At 41.1% G+C, this 25095-nt stretch overlaps 1 protein-coding gene across 1 annotated transcript in view; it reads left to right on the top strand.

Annotated features, from left to right (window-relative positions):
* ell (elongation factor RNA polymerase II) overlaps positions 1–25095 on the top strand; it is a 110888-nt gene that overhangs the window by 72063 nt on the left and 13730 nt on the right. The window contains 4 exon segments of the mRNA XM_052038285.1: positions 9579–9700; positions 12030–12193; positions 19847–20097; positions 21749–21873. Of these exon segments, the coding sequence (XP_051894245.1) occupies positions 9579–9700; positions 12030–12193; positions 19847–20097; positions 21749–21873 (662 nt within the window).

Genomic DNA, 25095 nt, shown 5'->3' with positions numbered 1-25095 from the left:
ACAATTGGTGCTGGTGCTTGTGCTTTGGACCAGAGGGGAGAAATGTCAGTTGAGATGCCTTTATGGGAAGGTGGGCTAATGTGCCTTCCCACAATTAGCTGGTATGCAAATGCTCCATTTCTCAACTCAAACATGATGCTTAACGTCCTCTGTTCCAGCAAAACTCATGAATCACACTAGATTATGTATTAGTGGCTTTGAGAAAGATGGGGAGCAGAATGATACAGCTATGCTTATTGGAAAGGGCTTTGCTGTAGACCTAAAACAAAAAGGACCACATTTTCAAATCAAACCGTTAGTTGTGATGGAACTATGCTGGTCAGGTCGTTTGGCTGCAAACTCTTCATTACTGAGCTTGGAATCATGATATTTATGTGAATTCAAGAAAACAGCAAAGGATTTGATTTCATCAGGCTTTAAACTTTGAGGTGAGGAAGGGCAGCCGCAAAATCGGAAACAATTACTGACCTGGTACATTCTAAACATGGCACTCAGAAAATCCCCCCTCTTCATTTGCATGCACCAAGGTTCCCAGGAGACCTGTTGATGTATAGTTTCAGGAGGTTATTTGTGTAATTTATTTGACCAAGTGCCCAGCTGGCATTTACCAGAAAGACCAGAGACCGTTATCTGGATCTTCCAAAGCTCTTTGTGATTTACATAATTTGGAGAAAAAATGGATTTTCAACTTGAATATGTGTACAATTAATGGCTTTATTAATTTCCACATAATTATGTAGTACCTAGCTGTCTCTCTTGAAGGCACTGTCTCTCTTGAAGGCAGCTTAAAGAGAGACAGTGCCTTCCAGATAGACTGAAATTTCCTCTCATTTTTATGAACTCTAGTGAATGCAGGCCTAGTTGATCCAATCTGCCTTTGTACGACAGTCCTGCTATCTCAGTAGTCAGTATGGTGAACCTTTGCGAACTTCCCTCTATTGCAAGTATTTCAGAGGTTTAAATAACATTTTTCACTACTAGAGATGTCTCAAAAGGCTTTGCAGTCAGTTAAGTGCTTTTGACATTTCTTTACTGTTGTAATTTAAGACATTGCAGCCAATTTGCAAGAAGCAAGCTCCCACAACACGGATGCGATAATGACTGGATAATCTATTGATCTAATGCTACCACCTGTACTCTTGAATCATTGGAGTAACAAGGGTGTTCTTGTACCTCAGAAAGACACTACCCATGAGAGAGAGATGAATATTGGCACATAGGATAGGTTCCATAGCTGACCCCTATCCAGTGCTCTCCTTTATAGGCATGTGCATATTTTCTTGCAAAGATGTACAGGTAGGTTAATTTGGGTTTAAAATGGGCGGTACGGACTCATTGGGCCGGAAGGGCCTGTTACCACACTGTAAATAAATAAAATTTAAAAATTTAAATTAAAATCTTAAATTTAAAAAATTAAAAATTTAAAAATTTAAATTCTTGGAGTAACTGGGTATGCAAGTGATGAGACTCTTTGTAGTGCTTGTGCCTGAGATGGAATCACTCAGTCTATTTCAGCGACCCTCTGAATTCAGTGACATAATTACAGTTGAGGATTGTCAACGAAACAATTAGTGTCCAGCAGAGATGGCAAGGTGTCTGAGGAGTTAGTACAGCAGATTTTAAATTACTGCTCTTTAAATGTGTTTAATTTTTTTTAAATTATGTTTTGTTCAACCTTTTTATTCTTTCATGTCTCTTTCAGTTAGGTAACCAAAAAGGGTGAATGATTGCTTGGATTTTGAATTTCATTCCTTTGAGCTGTTGGCCAATAAAAGAGCTCTCCTGCTCTTCAACAGTTCTGTGTGGCCAATAATAGGTGTTCAGCTGTCAAACTGATATTAATTGAGGAATCTGTTTAGATGTGATGGGCCTCTTGAATCATCATCCAACCCAAAAACATAGAACTTTAAAAAGCCAATTTTTTTTGAATGGAATTTGAGTGAAACTGGGAAGCCAGTGTTTATTGGCAGTCGAAAAAATGCCACCTTTTTGAACTACTGCCATCCTCAAGATGCAAGTGCTTCCATAAGGCTATTGGGCACCAGGTACAGCATTTCCAGAACTTAAACCCAGCAACAACTTATAGGGTGATATTTAACTGAGAGGAGAATGTTCAGATGATGTTCCCATGCATCTGAAGCACTTGTTCTCCTTGCTGCTAGAGGTCACAAGTTTGGGAGATGCTGTCAGATTAGTTTAGGAAAGTAACTACAGTGCATTTTGTAATTTGCATATTGCAGCCACTGTTCCACTGGTGGAGCAAATGAATATTTAGGGTGGTAATGGGGTACTGATCATGGAGTTGTTTCATCCTGGATGATGATTATCTCCTTGAGTGTTGTTAGAACTTCATTCAGTCAGGCAAATGGCAAGTATTCCATCACATTATGCCTTGGAGATGGTGGAAATGCTTTCAGATGTCAGATGAGTCGCACTGAAGGGTTACCTGATCTCTCACCTGCTCTTGAAGCCACAGTATTTTATGGCTGGCCCAGTTGGATTTCTGGACAGTGGAGATATCCAGGAAGTCAGTGGTGGCAGTTTTGGTGATGGTAATGCCATTGCAAAAGAAATGTTACTTGCTGCTCATCAGCCCATGGCCTAATGCTGTCTAGGTCTTGCTGCAGCTAAGCATGGTCTAATTTCAATCTCTGAGGAGTTACAAATGCAATTGAGCATTGTACATTTGTCATTGAACAGCCCATGCCCTAATGCTGTGTAGGTCTTGCTGCAGCTAAGCATGGTCTAATTTCAATCTCTGAGGAGTTACAAATGCAATTGAACATTGTACACTTGTCATTTCCGACTTTGTGATGGAAGGAAGGTCAAAGGCCAGAGGCTGGGATGATTGACCTCCAGCGACCACAGCCATCTTCCTTTATTCTAGATGAGACTCCTACCATTGGAGTGTTTTTCCTTCAATGATTAACACCAATTTTACGAGCGTCCCTAGCCCAGATACCATATAGAGCCAATTGTGGCCTTGATGTCAAGGGTATTCACTCTCACCAGGTTGACATCTCATTCAGCCAGGTACTCCCTGTCATCCTCAGGTAATGTGCATTGCTTGTGGCTCTACCCAATAGTATACTTAAAAAAAACAAAGCCGCTAAAGCTACTAAATATTTGTTAGGTAAGACTAATACAGATAATGGAACTGAGATCTGTCCAGACATCAAACAATCTGCTGGAGGAACTCAGCAGGTCAAGCAGCATCTGTGGGAGGAAACAAATTGCTAACCATGCATCAGGGTCAAAACCATGCATCAGGACCTGACCTGGAACATCAAAAATTCCTTTCCTCCCACAGAGGCCATTCGACCTGCTGAGTTCTTCCAGCAGATTGTTGCTCCAGATTCCATCATCTGCAGTCTCTTGTGTCTCCTCTGTCCAGACATGATCTCCTGAATCAGTGAAATAGGCTCAAAGGGTTGAATGGCCTCCTCCTATTTACTAAAAGTAACTGAGCTGGGGAATGTTATTCATTAGTAGAAATCTGAAACACTCCATGCATTTAGTGTTGGCTTTTTAATTTGATGCACTTCCCTCACTTGTATATTGCGAGCTTATAAAATCACTATCTAAGGAGAAGTTTAATTTGTTTTGAGTCAGTGCAGTGCTCAAAGGCTAAGTGGTCTGCAGAAGCTCCAATTTTCTGTTGATGTTGACTTTATTCTCTAGGAAACGTGACAAAATTTTTCTTACAGTAAGCTTCTGGCATGTGAAATGTTTTCCCATCTCTTTCCACTTTCTGGGAAAAGGTATAATTTATTAAAGCTGGTGCCTTGAAACAGGATTGAAGGAATGCTGGTGCCTTTATTTTGTGTATTGTCTGCTATGATCTTAATAGGTTTTTATATGTTTTAGTTTTTCTAAGCATTACAGTCAACTGCAGCTGTAAACTGAGAACTGCAGGTCTATGTGACGTAGTACTGCTCTGAGTAGGGCCTTTTGTGCAAAGTGGCTGTGCACTGTTAGTGAACTCAGAATCAGGTCTTTGCCATCTTGGTTAAGTCATTCATTATCAGACCACATCTGGATTGTTTGCCAATAAATTTATTTTGCGTTATCATTTAGTATCTTTTAGTTACTGGGAATTCAGTTGAATATTACTGCGGGTCACTGAGTTGCAGCTCTATCCTACAATAGATTTGTATCACTTCATATGTATTTATAAAGTGGATGGTTAAGAATTGCTGCTCCACTTGATAGGGTTGCTTGTACCTGGTGAGTTTGTGTTGCTTCCAGTCATATCTGCAAGGCAACCACATTGAGCAGCGATCCAACTATCCCTGGGCATCATTACACATTGCATCCAGTCCTGCACCCAGGATTAGCCTTGTTTTCTGCAGTATTATCCTGATAAGTGGAAGTTTAACAGGTAACCTTTCATTGAATGTGGTGATGTTATTTCTGTTGATTCACCATGTTGCATTCTGTTACAATAACAAGAAAATAGTGTAGCTGAAAATAAAATGTAAATGCTGGTAGTACTAAGGTTAGGGAACGAGCACTTAGAGAAACAAACAGCTAAGAGATTGATATTGCCAGGCCTCTTGACGGGGAAAGAAAAAGCACACTGCCATTCAAAACATGCCCAAAACAAATTGTTTGTCCTTTAGATGGCTTCCGGGCACCATTGCAAGCAACAACCGATACATTCATCAAAAAATCCACTCCGTTTATGAATCAAAGTGTTCAGTTGGATGGCAAAGCAGCTGAAACGTCATCTTACCATACAGAACAAATTCAAAAAGCAACCTATAACTTGCAAAACGTTAAAGTAAGAAGAAGCTTGAATCTGTCTGCTGTAATTAAGTTTGGTGATGTTGCTAGAGTTGAAACAGTTTTAAATAAGCTTGGAGAGAGAGGGGAGAGACCACAAAAGGGAAGAACTATCATGGAAGGTAAAAGACGAAATGACAAAAATGGTGGTGGGGATGATGGGACAAGTTGAGAAGCAAAAGCTAAATTTATGGGTAATGCAAAAAGCAAGAGGGGAGTGAATAGGATCTGCTGTCTGAAAAAGTGCAGTGCCAGTGCCAGAAGGTTCTGTCTTAAACTACTTCTCCTCTATTGGGTGTATAAGAACAGAAAAACAAGAGTAATTGGCTTATTTGGACCTCGAGCCTTCTGACATTCAATAAAATCATAGTTAATGTGATTGCTTGCCTAAACACTTTTCTCGATATAACGCTTAACCCCTCTGTAGTCAAAAGAACTGTCTCAACTTGTAATATGCTTAATGACCTGTCATCCAGTGGTCTCTGAATTAGAGAATTCCAAAGATTCACAATCCCAGAAGAAATTCCTGCTCGTCTTCTGTGTAGTTCTGTAATCCACTTTTCTCATTTCTCTGTGCGACCACATTTGGGGACTGATCAAAACCCAATGACAAAAAAGTTGAGACAAAATGTTTATTTAAGAGTACCATGCTGTGCAGACAAGCCGTGAGAGAAGATGTCCAATGGGATTATTTGAGTTAAGTGTTCTAGTTAGGATCTATTGGAAGCATTTTTGCTCCTGATTTAGTAAGTTATTGGTTCCATCCTCATTCTGTATATGAATTAGAAAAAAATTGTTAACTCCAGTGCAGTACAGAAGTAGCACTGTCAAAAGTTTAACCTCTTTTGAATCATTGACCCACATGGATGTTATAAATCCTATGACAACCTGTGAAAATGAACAGATTGTGGAATCAGAGAAGTACTATATGGGATGCCATGGGGATCTCTTGAACAATCTCATCAGGCCCCATTTCCCTGCTGGTTCCCCGCATCCCTTCAAATTATTTTCCCTTATTCCTATCCAAAATTGTGGTGGTAGCACTGATCCCTGGGGAATATCACTGACTTACCATTTCCAGTCTGAAAAACAACTTTGCTAGGATTTTATTTCCAAAAAATAAACTTTATTTATTAAACATATACAAGAAATACAAAGCATTGCATAATTTATTTACATTCATAGTGTCATCCAGTCTATACATGCATCATCAAGTTAATACATTCTATGTTCAAAACATCAATGTGTCTTTAAATACACTGTTCAGGTAATGTGAGCTGTTACACAAGACCAAGTCCCTCAGTGCCCAATGGCGGCAGGACCTTCGATTTGCAGTCCTTCCCCATTAAGCCTTTGCGTTAGCTGCACCAAGCTTCAGTGTGACCCTAAGCATTTATTGCCTGCAGCCTGGAATGTGCCGGGTGGCAGCAGTCACTCGTGGATATCTTGTTACTGGAAGACGTATAGGTTTTGGGCAGATCCAAGTGCATCTTTCACCAAGATGATGTCTTCCAGCAGCACTTGATGTTTGTCTCAGTGTGCATCCCTGGGAACAGTCCATAGATCGTCCTTTTCCAGGCCTTCTTTGCAAATGCCAAGTTCACAAAGAGGTGGGGATTCTCTTGTCCTCAGCACAGCCACCTAGAGGGTATCATGTATTGGGAGTGAGATTCTGACTATGCAGGAAGATTAAGGCTCAGTAACTTCCTTCCAGATGAACAGTTGAGGACCTGCATATCCTTCTGTGCTGTCTATATGACAGAAAGGCCGCAGACAGCACAGCCGCCTAGAACAACTTGTCCTCTGTTGTGGAGGTCTTAGATAACAGAGAGCAGGAGATTCTGGACCAGCCACTTACCCTGGAGAAGCTGACAGGCTGCATCCAAGCCCTGGAGAAGAAGGGCTCAGCTTTGTGGGACTCAATGGGCCCAGACCTACTGGAAGTGTACGACACTGTGCTTCTAGCTGGCAGTATGTCAGAATCAATGAAGAAGGTCATCATCACCATCATCTATAAGCAGGAGGAGGAGGGGCGGATATCAGGAACTGGTGACCCATGTCACTCTTGAATGTGGATTACAGGTCCTGTTCAAGGTGATCGCCAAATAAAATCAAGTCTGTTCTGGGATAGGTGATCTAAATCTGTGCTATACCTGGCAGGAAAATCTTTGATAGCCTTCTGCTGTTCAGGGATACCATCACCTATGTGTGGGACAGGGGTGTGGATACTTGCCTGGTCATCCCAGACCAGGAGAAGACCTTTGAGATATTGCACATACAATGACGGATATGCTTTCTAAAATGGGCTTGAGAAGGTGTGGTGCAAGTCGGGAACTGGATCCACAGACCTCAATGGTGCAGTCCAAATTAATGGGTGGGAAGCAGTTAGCTTCCCCAATAAGTCTCGATTTAGGTAAGATTGCCCACTCTCCTGTCTTTGTGTGTAGCATGGAACCCTTTTCCAAGTATGTCAGGAAGGACACAGGCATAAGATGGGTGATGATGCCAGACATGCGAGGCACTCTGATCAAAGCCTCACTGTACATGGATGAAGTCATCGTCTTCTGCTCAGACCCACAGCATCCATGCCCAGTTTGAGCTGGCCTTGGGGTCCAGATTCAACTGCAGGAAGAGTGAGGCCATACTCTTTGGCAACTGGCCCGATCAATCCTCCGTTCCTTTCACCACAATCTGGCTACCCCAAGGTGCTGAGGATCTGGCTTAAAGGAGTGAGGTCGCACAGCAAAAACTGGCCAGAACAGGTAGACGAATTGGGAATATAGAGGTGGTACTTCCTCTCCATGATGTACAAGAACCTGGTCATCAGGTATGAAGTGCTCTCGGTGCTGCTGTCCATGGTGCAGGTGTGGCCCATACCCCATTCCTCCATCACCTGAGCCATTTTTGTTTCATCTGAGTATCCAAGATGATGGGTCACAATGCACAAATCTCTAGAGAACATGGAGGAAAAAGCATACCCAAAATTACCCTCATTGTGATGGCCACCTGTTGCAAAGAATGGGCCTGGCCTCATTGCCAGGCAATGTTTCAGTTGGACTTTGCCACACTACCTTTTGTAGAAAAGTTCCTTCAGAAAAATACCTTTGACTACAAGTCCATCAGGCAGTGGTCAGCACAGAATATGTTGCAGGCTCTGTGGGAGAAGTACACAATGAATCTTGAGGGATGGCTTCCCAAGCATACTGTCAAAACCATTTGGCAGAATGCTTCTTCGCCAGAACTCACTAACAAGCACCATGACCTCGCATGGCTGGCAGTGAGAGGGGCCCTGTCCAGCACATCCTTACTATTAGGATTCAGTTTTTTGCCTGTAAGATTTTTATTATTATTGCTTTTTTTTTTATTTTTTATTATCCCTTTATTCCATGGTCCTCAATTTTGTTAATGGCCTTTTAGGTTGGACATGGTCAAATGCGTTCTGAATATTTTCTGCATTGCCTTCATCAACCTACTTGTTACTTCAACAAACTATTAAATCCATTTAGACAAACAAATTTGCAGTTAGCAAATCTTTGCTAACTCCCTTTGCCAGAATTCCTTCCCAAACCAATGTTACCAAAAGCAGCTTGTGCATCCTGCTGCAGTATGTGGGCTCACAGCCATTAGATTTATTTACATAATGGTGACTGGATGTGATGGCAGGAGATATTTGAGAGATGTGGATCAGGCAGTATACTTACTGGTGTTGTCAGACAGCAAGTCAAATATACGGAAATATTTAGCCTAATTTAGCTGCATATTCTTGGAACTTCCATTTTTCCATGCTGCTGGAATTGCTTTAGAAGTTTCCTGAATTACTCTTTCCACTTAAGTGCACTCTTGGTTTGTACGACTCAAAGTTAAGCTGTGGTTGGAGCTGATCCTTTTGTTCTGGTCGTACAACTTCTACTTAATATTTTTTTGAACCTTATTACATCTTTTCATTCCATTCCATTCCATTCCTCGCAGTCACAATTCCTCAGTCATGCTATTTTGTCATCCGTGTAGTGGGTGTCACATTAAATGTTGAGCCCTGTCCTGCTCGAATTTGATGTACAGGAATCATTGGATAACTTTTAGGACCTTAGCCACTGACCAGTGCTGTAACACACAATGCTGAAAGAGCAGCCATCACCATCTAACAGCAGCAGATCACTAGTTGCAGTGATCAATAGAGTGTGTAGATATATTCTAGTAGGAACACCCTGTTAACTCCATCAGGCTGAAGACCATCTGAAGTGGCACCAAGTGTTTGTCCTTCTGTACAGATCAAATCTTACTGTTTGTGCTGCCTTGGACATTATTGGGAACTTAATGTAGAGTGAACTACTCTGTTCTGCAATCCACCATACCAAGATCTGGCAGTTAATTAATAAGCAGAATTGCCTATTATTGTGGTATTGGTGATATTTGGTTGAGGGATGAAGGTTGATCAGGAGAAATCCCTGTCCTTTTTTCTAGTGCCATTTGATCTTTCATTTGAATTTGACCAGGAGCTTTACTTTGTCACATCAGACAACACTTACTACAAAGCAGCACCCTTTCAGTCTGGCTGTGAGCTGTCAGTTTAGATTGAGCCCAAAAGTGTGGCTTAAATCCATGTCCTAACAGGCAAGAGGAATGCAATTCAAGCTGAGGATAAAGCTTGCAGTTTCCAATATGCCTTGGGTTAATTTCACAGGGTTTAAATTCGTAGAATTTGTTTTCTACTTCTGTGCTACATCCAGGAATGTTAAATGTTTTTGGAATATGCTTGTTTTTTTAATTTAAGATATTTCATTTCTGTTCTGCAGCAAATCACCATTCCAAGACCAGATAGCCCAAAAGATGTGCGGACATTCACATTTTACCTCTGCAGTGTTGGAAGGGATAATCCTCAATGCAGTTTTGACTGTATTCAGCAGTACCAATCCCGGTAAGTGAAATCAATTCTGCTCCCCTTGCTGTTGCTGAGTGGGCACATTAAACCTTGTATCAAGAATGTACAGAACAGGCAATTTAACCCAAATCTTCTGTGGCAGTGTTAGCACTTCGCACAAGTCACTCATACGCCACTACATCACAGACTCCATACATATGTACCAGAGGTCAAGATTGAACTTGGACCACCGGAGCCATGAGGCAGGAACTCTGCTACTTATGCTATTATGCTGCCCTGCTGCTGCTTCACACATTTGAATGGAATTCCCTGAAGGAAAGATGACATTAAGGTTTCTGAATGTGGTCTTACTGTGGGGAATGATGAAGGGATGGGGATGGGCAATGTGGCATTGAAGTGATTTAACAATTTAGCAGTGGCGGTTAAAAAATCACATTCTCATGTTTAATGTACGGGCATCTTGGCAATGACCCAGGTGCAAATTCAAAGCTGGAATTTCAAATACAACTCAGCATGATCTCTCAGCTATTTCCCAGCCTTCAAAGCTGTCCTCAGACTGTTTTACAGCCATCACTTACTAATTATATAACGGGTGTACAGTGTGTGATATTGTCACCTGCTAACTCCCTAGTGAAAATTCAGCTCATTTTATTTAATATTCCAATGTGTAGATCCGTTCAAGAATATTAAAGGTGTTATAAAGCTTTCTGAAAGAGCAATTAAAGTGGGTGATTAGTTGATTTGTTTTTGAAAGTGTTGGTTTAAGGAAGTATGTTGATTGATTTGCACGGGATTACTTCAAGATCTATAAATTCTGCCACAGAATTTTGATTTAATGTCTTATCCATTGAAAAGCATCTCCTTAATGCAGTGGTCCGTCAAATCCTTGGCCGGTGTATGAATCTGTGAACTTTTTGTATTGATTCATATGATGTGAGCGCTGCTATCAAGCCACAGTTGTTGTCTATCTCTAATTTCCCTCAAGTAGATTGTGATGGTGAACCACCAACTTGAACCTTTGCAGTCTTTGCTTAGAAGATACTTCCACAGTCATTTTGAAACATCTGAGGAGCTTGCTGGGCTATTTAAAGTTCAAATCTGAAGTTACCTATGGACTGGTCGATTTTCTTCTATAAAGGACATTAATGACCAGGATGGGTTTTACAACAATCCAGTGTTTCTTGGTTAGCATTACTCGTACATTTCTCAATTCACTGTTTTAACTAAGTAGCAGACTGTGTGATATGGTGGGATGGTTGCTGGTTTAAGTTTGAGATGGTGATTCTGCAAATTACAAGGTTATGTAATTTTGGGAAGAGAGAAGATGACGTGTTTAGAGATTCTCATTTGAGAAGGCTGAGCTAAGATGGCCTCCATTGTCCTTATGTTCAATATTAAGATACATTGTATGATGCAGAGGAGCTTTGTTATTTGACTCCCATTTACCTGCATCCTTTGGGCAAGTGGCATGCCTTGGCTGACACTCATTTCCTGTGGGGATTCTGTGTGCCCAGAGCTATTGAAACCAGGAGCTCATCTTGGAAATTAGGGGTTGAATTTTGTACTGTTTCACAAATAAGTTGTCCAGTACCACATTATTGCAACACACTTTTCCCCAGTTTTTTAACTTCACCTTAATATCCTCGTTCCTGTTTCTGTTGGTTCAGGAGCAGCCCGGTCTCTGAATATATTTTTATTTATTTATTCCAGGGACTTGAATGTTGCTGATGATGCCAGTATTTATTGTCCATCCCTAAATGACCCTGTGCATCCCTAATTGACCCTGAACCTCAGGCAGTTAAGGGTCAACTGCAGTGAGTGGGCCTGCAGTTGCACAAAAACCAAACTAGATAATTGTGGCAACTTCCTTCCTTAGTGAACATTAATGAATCAGATGTTTTTACAACGATCTGGTAATTTCATCAGTACAGTCGCTACATAGTTCTCTAATTTCCAAAATGTATTTAATTGCTTGAATTTAAAATTCCCCAAGTGCCATGTTAAGCAAATGCTTACTCATGGCTCAGGGAAAGACTTTATTGGAGTCGAATTCCAAAGAAGTAATTCTGTAATTGCCCAAGAAGTAATTCTGTAATTGCCCAAGTGATGCTCTGGTGAAATCTGGTAAAGCTGAATTTACCTACTACATGGCTAACCCCCAACCTTTCACTGTTTTCTGACTTGGAGCAAACTCATTGCACTTGAAGTTGGGTCTTGTTCCTTCTGTTCCTGTGGCTTAACCCATTGGGTTCTGGCAGGCTGTCCAGTGGTATTGACAGTTCCATGATTTAAGGTTTCCATCCTGCATTTGCTTTTCCAAGTTTAAAAGCCCCTCTGAATTCAATCTCCATTTATTTCCTGACAGGTTTGGGAATGTGCAGTTGGACTGTCTTGGAGGCATACAGGATAAAATCACTGTGTGCGCGACTGATGACTCGTACCAAATGACCAGAGAACGTATGACTCAAGCAGAGGAGGAGACTCGAAGCCGGGGAGCAATAGTTATTAAACCTGGAGGTCGATACAGAGGTAGGAATATCCTGGATCTGTCACTAATCCTTTCCATTGCTTAGTTTTTGTGACTAGCAAATCTTCAGTGTTCTTCATAGTATTCTTCCAATCGCATTCCACAATTCAAAGAATGACTATTTTGTATTATCATTTGCAAACTCTCTTCTGAGAGTTCTGAACACACAACATGACAGCATCTTCCCTTTCGTCGTCTCCTGGTGATGACAGTATTCCTTGATCATATCAGTTTTATCTGGTGGTAAGCTGATTGTATAGGGGATGCAAATATCTTAGTGTAAGATACTAGCAATTGTGTGAATTTAGAATAATGCAAGTTGTTGGGAAGGTATATGGTTAGCTTTATTCTGTATTTAACCCCCTACCCTGGGAGTGTTTGATGGAACAGTGCAGAGGGAGCTTTACTCTGTATGAAAACTCAGCTGTTACCTATCTGGGAGTATGTGACAATGAAGTTGAAGGAAACTTGTTCCATTACCAAGAAGAAAGAAATGTTCCATTACCAATAAAAAAATTTTTTTCTTTTGATGTACAATTTATTTTGTATGAAACCCTATTTTAGTTCCTTGTAACTGACAGCTGCTGCCTAAAGTAACACATTTATTTGTTTAGATGGAGGCAAATTTTAAATGAGAGGTATATACCAGTCTCCTGTTCCTAAGTGTAAACACCCCTGTAATATGTACTCCTAACACTGATTCATATCACTCAATCACACACGCATTCAATTCAAATACAAATAATTTTAATTGAATGAAACGTATCTTTTTTCTGGCTGTCTGGTCAGGAGGAAGCTGCAAGGTTCCATCATAAGAGGGTAATAACATGCTAGTAACCCCTTCATAGCAGTAAATGGCTATCTATATTAATTGCATATTAATTACTTTGAAAACATTTTGCACTGGTGAGTGCAACAATAAAATTTTGACTTAAAGGTGGTAGTGAAGAGATCCCCCTTGTGGTGATGAAAGGGTTGCCAGAGGCCATGCTGCTCTCTAAGAGAAAAGTGCTGCTACAGGTCTGCAGATTGAAGAAGGGAAGTGGCCGTGGGATCCCGCTGCTATTAGGACATGGTAAATTGGTGCATTCGCTACAGCAAGGACAGGGGAATATGAGTATCATATCTGATGTAAAACGATTTTGTCCTTTATATGGAAGTTGAGGTTTCCTTTTTCTCACACTGCATTGGTGAGATTTGGAATTGCTTTCTCCAAAATATTAGTCCCAGTCTTTGGATAACTATTCACAGCATGATTGCAAGCTGATTAAAGGTCTAGCTTAACACTTAAAATTCCCACTCTTGTTTTCAAATCCCTCCAGGGACCCTCCCCTGCTTCCCAATTCCAATCCTAAAACGCAAAGAGTCTGCTTGCCAGTTCTGGCTTTGCTGTACTCTCCTTTTCGTTACTCAAACTTTGGTGACTCTGCTTCCAGCTGTGAGGTCTTTGAGATGTTTAACAATGTTGAATGAGTTTAACAAATGTAATTGATTAGGAAATGCAGACACACTGCACTACTATCTACATGTCACACATTCTACATTAAACCACATCAGAAAACAGAATCGCATCAGGTGTTGGATGAATTCATTTTACCACATGGTTAATATGTGTCAAACAGGGGAAACAGATCTTCCCCGCTCTTGACAGTTGAGTGTATTGTCCAGTGTGGAATTGAGCCACCCACTATGAGCCCACAGGTGACACAAGAGACTGCAGATGCTGGAATCTGGAGCAACAAACAATCTGCTGGAAGAACTGAGTGGGTTGAGCGGCATCTGTGGGAGGAAAGGAATTGTCGATATTTCAAGTCAAAACCCTGAGTCCTGATTATACAACCCGAAGGAGTCTTGATTCAGGGTTTCAACCCAAAACATCAACAATTCCCTTCCTCCCACAAATGCTGTTCAACCCGCTGAGTTCTTCTAACAAATTTTGTTGCCCCAATGTGAGCCCACTCAGTCTGCTGACTGGGGGACATTAATTGATCTGGTAGGGATGCTGCAGTTCGATGGCCTGCACTGTAGGTAGAATATCAGAGAGGCTCCTCTCATCAATCATTTCCATTGAACTTTGCTACGCTGGTCAGGCATGGAGGATTGAATTCATCTAGGCGATAATGCAACCACAGTTTACTCTGGGGGAGAAAGATTCAGACCACAGGCAGGAGGGAAGGAAGAAGACTGATTGCTGCATCAAACATTAACACTTTCTAAGGGTATCATTGCTTTGGTGAATCTGGCAGAAGCCCAGAGAGCAAATTGGGGAAGGTGGGGTGGTGGTTTAGTATATTGGTGATGTCTGGAAGAAACAGGTTCTAGTCTATTGCTTTTGTATTTACCTTCCCTCAAATTCCTTGCGTGTGTTGCAATCTTTTAACATCTTCCCCATTGGTGTGACTTCATACTTAAGTGGAACAGCTGGTTTATGTATAACAGATCCAAATATTCTCTGACTCTTAATGAATTGGCTCAATGTTGAGTGACATTTCAAGGATGAGCTGTGACAGTCTGTTTCCCACAACATTGGAGTTCTCTTTTACAATTTACACTGGCACTAAACATTTATGTTGATAAAAGTAAACATCAACACATGCAAAAGCAAACATTGATTCTTATTCTATCTATTCGCTTGGGATGTCCAACTTTTTCATTTAAGCTACATTGAGTTCCAACAATGATTTCTATTTATACAACACTTTGAATGCACAGAAGCATTATCAAGCAAATTTTGCCACAAACCCACTTAAAATGATATTAGGACAGGTGACCAAAAGCTTGGTGTCAGCCATGGCTACTTGGTGATACTTTGACCTCTTGCATCTGAAGATTGTGTCCTACTCCAGTAACTTTAAAAAAAACTATGGCTGAGACTACAGTGCAGCTCTGAGAGAAACAACTGGAGGAGCAATTCTCCAAGGATTGTAGGCAAGAAGAGTTTCTGGGGATATGGAAGAGTTGAGACCATGAAAGATTTTGAAAACAAGAATGAGAATTCTAATATCCAACATTTGGCAGACTGAAGACCCAATGTCATTGAATACAGTTGATAGGAGGATGGGACTAAGTGCAAGTTAGAGCACAATTTTGCATTCATGCACAATTGCAACAGTTTTGAATGAACTAAAGTTTGCCAGAAGAAAAAAAATGTCACAGATACTGAAGATCTGAAATAAGTACAAAATACTCAGGCAGTATCTTTGGAGTATGAAATAGATTTGGGATGATATTTTTAATCAATACAGTAAAAGAAAGCAAAATGCTTAATTATATTCCTATTTCATACCAAGTTTCCAGATTCCAAGTCTTATTTTCGTCAGGCTACTGTTGATTTCATGCCTTGAGTTAGCAGAAAATCCTTCTGGTTTCCAGGAGCCTTGCTGGAAAGTGAGTGTCTGTGGATGCCCGGCAAAAGGAGGATTAGCCCGAACAGTGCAACCCTGTGGTTAACCTTACTGTTGGAAGAGGCTGACTCAAATTAAACACATTGACCTCCCACCCTGGCTGCACCACGTGAGCTTGCATGCTTCACGGGTAAGATCCAGTGAAGCAGCTTGTGCATGAGAAATTGCCCAACAAGAATAAGTACCTTCAGTATACAGACTGTAGTGAGACAGGAAAAATGCTTTCAGCTTTCATCAGAAATGTAAGCCAGCAGAAATTCAACTGAAAGTAATGAAGAAACAGAGGCTGAAATGCGCTTGTCGATAAATTCGGGAGATGTGGTATCTTCTCATTTTCAGAGAACCATTCAGAGGCTTGATGCTTGGAATTGAAAGCGTTTTCTCTCAGAGCAAAGCCTTGTAGCCTTTTCCTTTAAATTTAAAATCGACTCTTATTTAGTGAGGGTGGAGATGGTGCCAAAGGCAGATCTTGATTGATTTTAAAGGTTTTTTTGCTGATATAATTTTAGAAGATACGTGAAGGTTCTTCAGGAAAACAGACATTTGTGGACAAAGTGTGAAGTTTGTAATTGAAACCAAAATATTAATTGGCTAAATAGCAAATCATACTCCTTAAGGCTCCCAGCTACTTTTTCCTTCTATCCCCACAGAGTCAATCTACATTTTATAATGGTCTGTCCGACTCACCATGCCTCATCTATGACTGTGAGCATTGCAATAAATTGGTTTGGGAGAGGGAGGGAAAGTTTGTCTCACATCCATGCTTTTCAGAAGAGATAACTGGAGAGTGGAGAATGGGTAGTCTCCCCTGGTTTATTCCCTCCCCATCACACTAGGACCTTCTGGGTTGTATGGCCTCAAACATCCAAACTATAAGATATTGTTGCACACCATCCAATTACCCATGGAAGTCTACGTGTGGATGAATACCTACGTAACCTGAGACATCCGGTCAACAGCATAGTTGATTATCTTGTCATTTTAAAAAATTTCTTACAAATTTCCTCATGGGGTGTGGGTGTTATTTGGAAAGGCCCACCATTTATTGCCTGTGCAAAAACGGTTGAGAAAATGGTGGTGAGCTGCCACTTTGTATAGTGTTCTAAAACAAAATCAGAAAATGCTGCAAGTACTCAGCTGTATCTGTGGGAAGGGAAACAAAGTTGATGATTCAGGTCAAAGACAGATGTGACCTGACCTGCTGAGTATTTCCAGCATTTTCTGTTTTTGTTTTGTGTTTCCAGCACCTGACATTTTTTATTTTCATGTATGTGCAGCATTGTTGGCTAACTTATGATTTAGACAGTCACGATCTAGGAATAGTTTGTGTATTTCCAAGTCAGGGTGATGTATGGTGTAGAAAGGATCCTGTGGGCGGTGGCTTTCCCATGTGCCTTCTGCCTTTGCAGCAGGGCCCTGAGGAGTGTTGTAGAACAGAGAGAACTTGGAGTACAAGTACATGGTTCCCTGAAGGTGGAGTCACAGGTAGACAGGGTGGTGAAGAAGGCTTTTGGCATGCTGGTCTTCATAAGTCAGGGCATTGAGTATAAAAGTTGGGAGGTCATGGTGCGGATGTACAGGTTGCTGGTGAGGCCACACTTGGAGTATTGTGTCTAGCTTTGGTTACCCTGCTTCAGGAAAGATGTTATTAAAACTGGAAAGAGTGCAGAAAAGATTTACAAAGATGCTGCCAGGACTTGAGGGACTGAGTTATAGGGAGAGGTTAGACAGGCTAGGACTTTATTCCTTAGAGTGTAGGAGACTGAGAGGTGATCTTGTGAGGGGCATAGATAGGGTGAATGCACTCAGTCTTTTTCCTGGAGTTGGAGTATCAAGAACTAGATGGTATAGGTTTAAGGTGAGAGGGAAAAGATTTAAGAGGGACATGAGAGGCAACTTTTTTTTACACAAAGGGTGGTATCCATGTAGAATGAGCTGCCAGAGGAAGTGGCTGAGGCAGCTACAATAACAACTTTTAAAAGACAGTTGGACAGGTACATGGATTGGAAAGGTTTAGAAGGTTATGGGCCAAATGCTGGCAAGTGGGACTAGCTTGGATGGAGCATCTTGGTTGGCATGGGCCAGTTGAGACAAAGGGCCTGTTTCTGTGCTATATGACTCTATGATGATAAGAGGTCACAGGCTGGGAGATGCTGTTACGTAGCCTTGGTGAACAACCGCATTTTCTGTATGGCCCACAATAGCCATGGTATGCCTATGGAAAATGGAGTGAATGTTATTGGTAGAGAACTTGATACTTATCAGGTGCACTGCTCTATCTGGATAGTATTGAGCTTCTTGATTATTATTGAAGATCCACTCAGCTAATAAAAAGTGTTCTGTGATATTCCAGATGTGGATTATCCTTTGGGGAGTTAAGTTCAGTTGCTTGTCATAATCTTATGTAGCAACAATATGTGATTAGTCCTGTTAGGTTTTGAGACCGTGGCAAACCCAGAATGTTGATAGTAATGCCATTAAATGTTGATAGGAATGCCATGAAATGTCACAGGAACATCTTTATATTCTCTCTTCTTGGAGATGACTATTGCCTGACACTTGTGTGGCATGAATAAACTTGCTTCTTACTAACCTATGTTGATCTGTAGAAACAAACGACAATTGGTATTACTCAGTGTGCATTAGGAACTGCTATTATTGTGTTTCTGCAAAATAGAGAAGCCAGATGAGAATGTGGAATGATTTGGATCCAGTTTTATACCAGTGAACATAAGTGGAAAATTTTGACTGACAGTCATTATGCAATATCTAGAACAGCACCTTCTGTGCAGGCTATTTCCCAACTCCTCTTCATAAGCCTGACTCATCTTCCTTGTGCTATGCTCAAACAATGTGTGAATCAACATTTCCAGTTTAACCACCACTCCTTTCAGTGGGTCGATAGCAATCTCCCTCTTCTGCAAATTTCCCATCTCTGTAGTGGGCTTTACAGAAAAGATTTTAGATTCCACATAACTGTCCCCTGTTTTTTTACATTCAAATCAGTCTTGCCATTTTTCTTTCTTTTCTCCCTTCTCCCACTACTGGGACATGAGCATAAGAATTACTAAACTAAAGTTCTATGGTTTGGCAAATCATGGGGGTCAGTCTCTAACAGAATCCACAGTTGGCCCAGGCATGGTGAGAAACCTTTAGCTTTGGAATCCATTTGGGCAAAGATACCTGTTCCTTCCAGAGAAGTTACATTCCCTAGATATCTTTAGTTACTTCTGAACTGGTTGAATTCTTGCCTCGCTGTTCCTCTAAGTATTGCCTATTATTCTGGAGATGCCATGGTTTACCCAGTAAATGGGAGGTTATTTAGTCTTTGGAGGTACAGAATGTACCTTGCAGTATATGTCCATAGATCCTTAAAGTTAGCAAGACAGGTGGATAATATTGTTTCAAAAGGCATCTTTCCTTTATTAGTTTAGGCATTGAATATAAATGGGAAGTTATGTTAAAGTGTATACAATGCTAATTAAGCCATGCTTGAGTTCTGCATACAGTTCTGATCACAATCTTACAAGAAAAGTGTGATGGCACTGGTGAAAGTACAGAGGAGATTTAAGAGGATGCTACCAGTTCGGGAAAGATTGCATTAGGGTTATTTTCTTTGAATCAAGGAGGGTGAAAGAAGATATAATTAAGGTGTGCAACATTTAGAAGGGCATAGAGAGAGTAAATAGAAAGGATCAATTTCCCATATTGGAGTGATTGAAACCACAGGGCATAAATAAAAGGATTAAGGGGAAGATGAGGAAACATCTTTTCACCCAGCAGGCAGTACATATCGCTGCCCAAAGAGTGGTAGAGGCAGAAACCCTAATTGCATTTAAATAGTACTCAGATGTATACTTAAAGACCAATAACCTACAGGGTAATATATCCAGTGCTGAATGGTGGGATTAGGTTGGGTGGCACTCTTATTCATCTGGCATGTACTCAATAGGCCAAATAACCTCTTGTGTTGTAAATTTCCCATGACTCTATCAATGTATTTTAATTCCCAATCACAGTGCATCTTACCATGCATTTAATAACTACTGTGTGTTGTATTTCCATTGTTATTTGTCCACCTGAGCTGAGGTGCTTGACTGTTCAATAGGTAGTGTTTAATTTAGATAGGTTACATGCAGCTTAATATATGAATGTGCCCCTTTCAGGCATTGGCTTATCATATTGAGCTCTTTTGGCTTTCATTCTGGCTGCTGAGATAGCTTTTAATGTCGGCTTCTCTTCTACTTTCAGCTAAAAGAGTGCTATGCAAGCCAGCTGCTAGCATTCCTGATGCTGTTCCTGAAAGAAGACGGCCAACGCCAGTGAACTTGGCGAATGTGATGAAGAAGTATGTTAGCAGTGTTTCCCAGCGACCCTATCGAGACCGAGTCATCCACTTACTAGCTCTGAAGCCCTATAAAAAACCAGAGTTAATTGTTCGATTGCAGAAGGATGGGGTTAGTCAGCAGGACAAGGACTCCTTGGAAAACCTCCTGCAACAGGTAACCAAGCTCTCCAAGTATGTCTCTAAGTATTTCCTTATTCGGAAAGTAACCAAAGTAAACAGGGCTTGGGCGGTCCAGTGAGATAGATGCTGGCATTTCACAGTATTCAACTTGAGTCCAGATTCTCTTTTTGAAAGTCTTTGCTTGTCTGCTGTATTCAGTGGCTCAAGCAATCAGTGTCCATTTGACAAACTAAAAAGCCATAGCATGGTTCGTTGAGAACATCAGTGTTGTGGAATGGATGAGTAAGGGACAGGTAAGAGGATGCTGCACTCCATATCCAAACTTGGAAGTACTTGATATCAAGAATCATACAGGGACAGACAGCTGCTATTCCACACATCTAGCTGTGCCGACTAGCTTTTTGGAACCACTTAATCAATTCCACTTCACTCTCCTTTCCTCATTTCCCTGCAATTTCTCCTACACAGGTGTTGCATTGGCTATGTAGTAGTTTGGGGTGTCCTATGTCATGAAAGGTTCTTCAGTTATTTCTTCTGTTCCCCAAATGCTTCCACCACCCTTTCAGATAGGACATTCCATGTAGTCATATAAATATGAATTAGGAACAGGAGTAGGCCACTCAGCCATTCAAGTCTGCTCCACCATTCCATAAGTAATGGCTAATGTTAATAACTCTCTGTTGGAAAGGAATACTATTAGGAAGACAAGCTCCTCATCTTGATTGATTGCCTTAAATCTCTACTCTCTGGTTACTGACCTTCATATCAGTAATCTCCTTATTTCTCTTTATTTACTGTATCAAAAATCTTTCCCTTTGACAGGTTTAGTAGCACTAGCTAGCTCCTAAGACAAGAGTCTTGTGGAACCTGAAAATAAATTTGTCAGTTTTCAATCAGGCCACTGGACAGGAGGAGAAACAGCTTAATATAATCAGGCAGATGGGTACCATTAGGAAAAAAGCTGTTGTAGTACAGACTGTCCACAAGATTGTAACACTGAATCCTACATGATCCATGCAATACAGACCTATCGTTTCCCTCTTGGATACCAGTGACCTTGTTACCAGTTTTCCATTTGAGTTCCAAATCTCTGTACGTTCTAGAAAGTTCACTGAGAGCCCAAGGGATTTCTGTCGGAGTGGATATAAAAAGCTGGAGTAATCATTAAAGTTCGCATAAAAGGGATTATTGTTCAGCTGTTATCCTTTGTTGTAGATTTTGTGAATAACACAATGTCTCCCTCAGTTTCTGGTCTCTGCAAAGTTAACTCCATTGAGTTAATTTTGGCTCCAAATTCACAATGTGATTCGCTGAATTAGTTGCTGATGAAATTTCTCCTGATAGAGTTCAGACATGATATCTTAGGAAATGACTGCAAAGTACATGTAGCAGATTTTGCTGGGAGTGAGTAGGATTGGAAAGGTTAAAGCTAGCTTACTCGACACCAACTAATCCTGCCCAGTGTTCTTAGAGGATCACTCAACCCAATTGACGACCATAATTGACTGCAAAGAATCAATGTACTTATGAAGTCAAAGCTGTATTCTGTTGACCACGCACAGTGTCAGTGTTGAAAATATTGAACCAATGTCTCCATTGTGTCAGTACTGAGCACTCGAGTATTGCATGGATTAGATACTGACACAGTACTGACAATGGCTGAGTTGTACTCTGCTCTGTTGCAGGTGGCTAATCTGAATGTTAAGGATGGTACCTTCACCTTGAAAGACTTTGCATACAAGGAGATCCAAAGGGACTGGCCTGGATACTCGGATGGCGACCAGCAGTTATTGAAGAGAGTTCTTGTTCGGTAAGTTGCATTAACAATTGGCGTTTTTATAGAAAATGCCACAAGCAGCTCCACAGAGTTTGGATGGTGTTGGAGGGATAGAATCAATAAAGGGGATAAAAGTTTGAAATTACCAGAGTTGCTCAGAGACGATGGGCTTTCAAGGGGGTTTTTAATAGTAATGAGGAAATGTTATCAGCACTCCATTAGGATTGTACAGATGAGTACCAACACTTATACCATGCTGTTGGGGACAGACCAGGTTAAATAAATTGAGAGCATGGGTATTTCCCCTTGACCTTCAGGGCCAGCTTCCATTTAATATTATATCAAGACCAGTGGCATTACCGCTATCAAAATGCCCTAATGGTGGGATTGGGTGGGGAATCATTCAACTCCACATGATCAGCCACTTAAAATGCTTGGTCATTACAGCAAGTCAGAGAGAAGTTATTGCCACGCTGTAACAGGCAGGTCCTCAGACTCCTCCATCTACAGGAGTGTGCTAGAATACTCTCCATTTGCCTAGCTGCTGCATGTCCACAAAGCATTCTGGACAAAGCTACTCACAGCATGTCCTCTGTAAGATTCACTGCAGCAAGTCACCAAGTTTCTTTGACTGCAACTCCATACAGCCCCACCACCCAGAAGGACAAGGCAGCTAGTGTTGTTAACATGTCCAAGTTCCCCCTTGAATCGTACTAGAATCCACTGCTAGCAATAAGTAAGTATCGAATTTGAACCAGAAAACTCATTTTAAGAATGTGGCCCTTAGCACAGCACTACATGATGGAATATGCACCTGAGCATTGTCCAGCATTACAGTTCCAATTTTGAGGGGAAAAGATAATCAATTTCAAATTCTTCTGGCAAATTATTGCAAGTTTTTTAATACATAAGGATTAGGAAAGAAAGTCTTGAATTTTTATCTGGTGACTGTTCATTGGAATTGCACAGGGCACAATGAATTATTCCAAGTGCAATGACTGTTGGGTAGGCACAGTGTGTATTATGTAGCAGTTGGATTCATAAAGAGAAAAGGGTTTAAGAGCGATTGGATTTATGATGATAGTCAAATATTTTGCTTCTCTATAGTTTTCAAATTGTTTTTTATGGTGCCACTCAGGAAATGATGTCATGTGGCAAGAAATACGCTGGTAATATTGAAGCACATAGGGAAATCCCTGGAAATATTGACGCATTGTGGATGATCTCCTCGCCTCCCCCTCTCCCGGGGACCCTTTCCTCCACTCCACAAATGCTGTCACAAAGCTGAAGGTCCCCTAGAGAAGATGACACATACTGCTGGTTCCCACAGAAGTATGGATGCTACCAGGATATTGCCCAGGAAATATTGATTTCCAAGGATTCCCTATTCTAATCTTTGAAAGAGTGGCACTGCCGTTTAAAGTAAATCATTGCCTTTGTTGTATAATGTATTAATTGACAAAAATAATCCTAAAAGTCACAGAATATTGAGAAAGATGATAGAGTAGTTTTCCAGTTGCCTCCCAATCTTAAATCATCCCTTAGTTTTCTAAGCTCTGTGGGATACAACCCAGTCTGTGCAGACTGCCCTCATACTTTAACCCTTTTAACACCACCACTTTTGGCAAATCTGTGCTTCATCTTCTAAAGGACCAATATATCTTTACTAGGTGCAGCAACAATCATGCAGCTGGTGCAGGAAGTGGAATGGCAGCTTGAAATGCAGGGATATTCTTTGATCCTTGGTGTGTGAACCTCTTCTTTATTCTTTCCCTGGACTACTTTTTTTCTCCTGTTTTATTTTCCCTGTGAATTTTTAGTTTGTTTGATGTATTCAGGCTAAGAGTATTTAGTTTGCAGAGTGAAACTCAAATAGTTCTCATATAAACTGCAGTCCACTCATGTCTCCTCTCCCCTCTACCACCCACACTGTGCCAACATCATGTTAAGCAAGAGATGCTGTTTCAGAATGGTGGATTCGACTGGTGCACCTGCTGCATTCATCACCAGTTAGTTTCTGTCATCCAAACTTCTGTCTAAATCTGGAAGCATGGCAGCTTTGTTCTCTTTGACAACAAAATACGTGACATTCACAATAGTTTTATTCAAGATTAGTTCCTGCAGTGGCTGCTCTTTCAACCTCATAGTTTGGCAGCTTTCCAACTCCAGATATAGACAAATGGTTGCTCTCAATTTCAAACGAAATCTCACATTGACCAAACCGTATTCTGCTAAATGAGTTACACAGAAAGTAATGTGTATTCTGAAAAAAAGTTACTCTGTATGGTTACACAATGAGTTGCCACCCTGAAAAAAGTTACTCTTCTTCAATGGTTCCTCAGTGTCAAGAATGGCTTTCACTCTAGTTTTGTGGAGTGTGAGGTGGCTGATGAGACCAATGTGGGACAGATGGGTAGGTAGTTTGAGAAGTGGTGAACTCCTATTTATTCTGGGTTTGTGTGTGCTTCCAGCTTGTGGAGGCTCTGTGCCATTCCAAATGTTCTTCCTTCAATCTGAGCATATGTGGGCCAGGAATTCCCAGGAGTCGGCGAGGATGCTGCATTTTTTGAGGTTTTGAAGATGTCCTTGGATTTTTTTCCTCTGCCTGCCCAGTGATTTCTTCTTGTGACAGCTCTGAATAATACATGTTTTGGTATTCTGGTGTCAAGTGATGTGGCCTTCCCAACTAGACTGAATGTATTCAGGGCCTCAATGCTGGGAATGTTCCCTTGGAGGAGGATACTTCTGTTGGTTTGCTTGTCCTGTTAGTGGATATTCTGGAGACCACATTGCCGTTCTCTCTCCATAAGGTGCCTGTTGCAGGTAGTCCAAGCCAATAGGAGGACAAGGATCACTGCTGCACAGTAGGCTACAAGTTTTGTGCCAGGTTTAAAGTCCTGACTTTCAAGTACCTTTTTCCTCAGACAGCCAAAGGCTGTGCGGGCACATTAAAAACTAAAGTGAATTTACTATATCCAGAGACTCGTCAGGGGCCTAAATTGTTGGAGGGCAGTATTCTACAATGTGTCTAGTTGGTAATGGACCTTTGTGAATGTTGAGTGCAAGGGGCATACATCCTCTCAGATGCTTCAGTGAATGAATTGGTGAATGCTTGGAGCTTGGCCTCCAAATGCATGCAAATGCAAACCTCATTTGAATACTGCAGCTCAACTACTGAGGTTGGGTCAGCTTGATTCTGGAGCAGAAATGACTTAGGATGAATAGTTTCCCATTTGTCTTAGAGAATAGTACCAC

This window comes from Pristis pectinata, chromosome 24 (assembly GCF_009764475.1).
Source record: "Pristis pectinata isolate sPriPec2 chromosome 24, sPriPec2.1.pri, whole genome shotgun sequence".
Taxonomy (NCBI): Eukaryota; Metazoa; Chordata; class Chondrichthyes; order Rhinopristiformes; family Pristidae; genus Pristis; species Pristis pectinata.
This window is presented reverse-complemented; position numbering and strand designations above follow the sequence as displayed.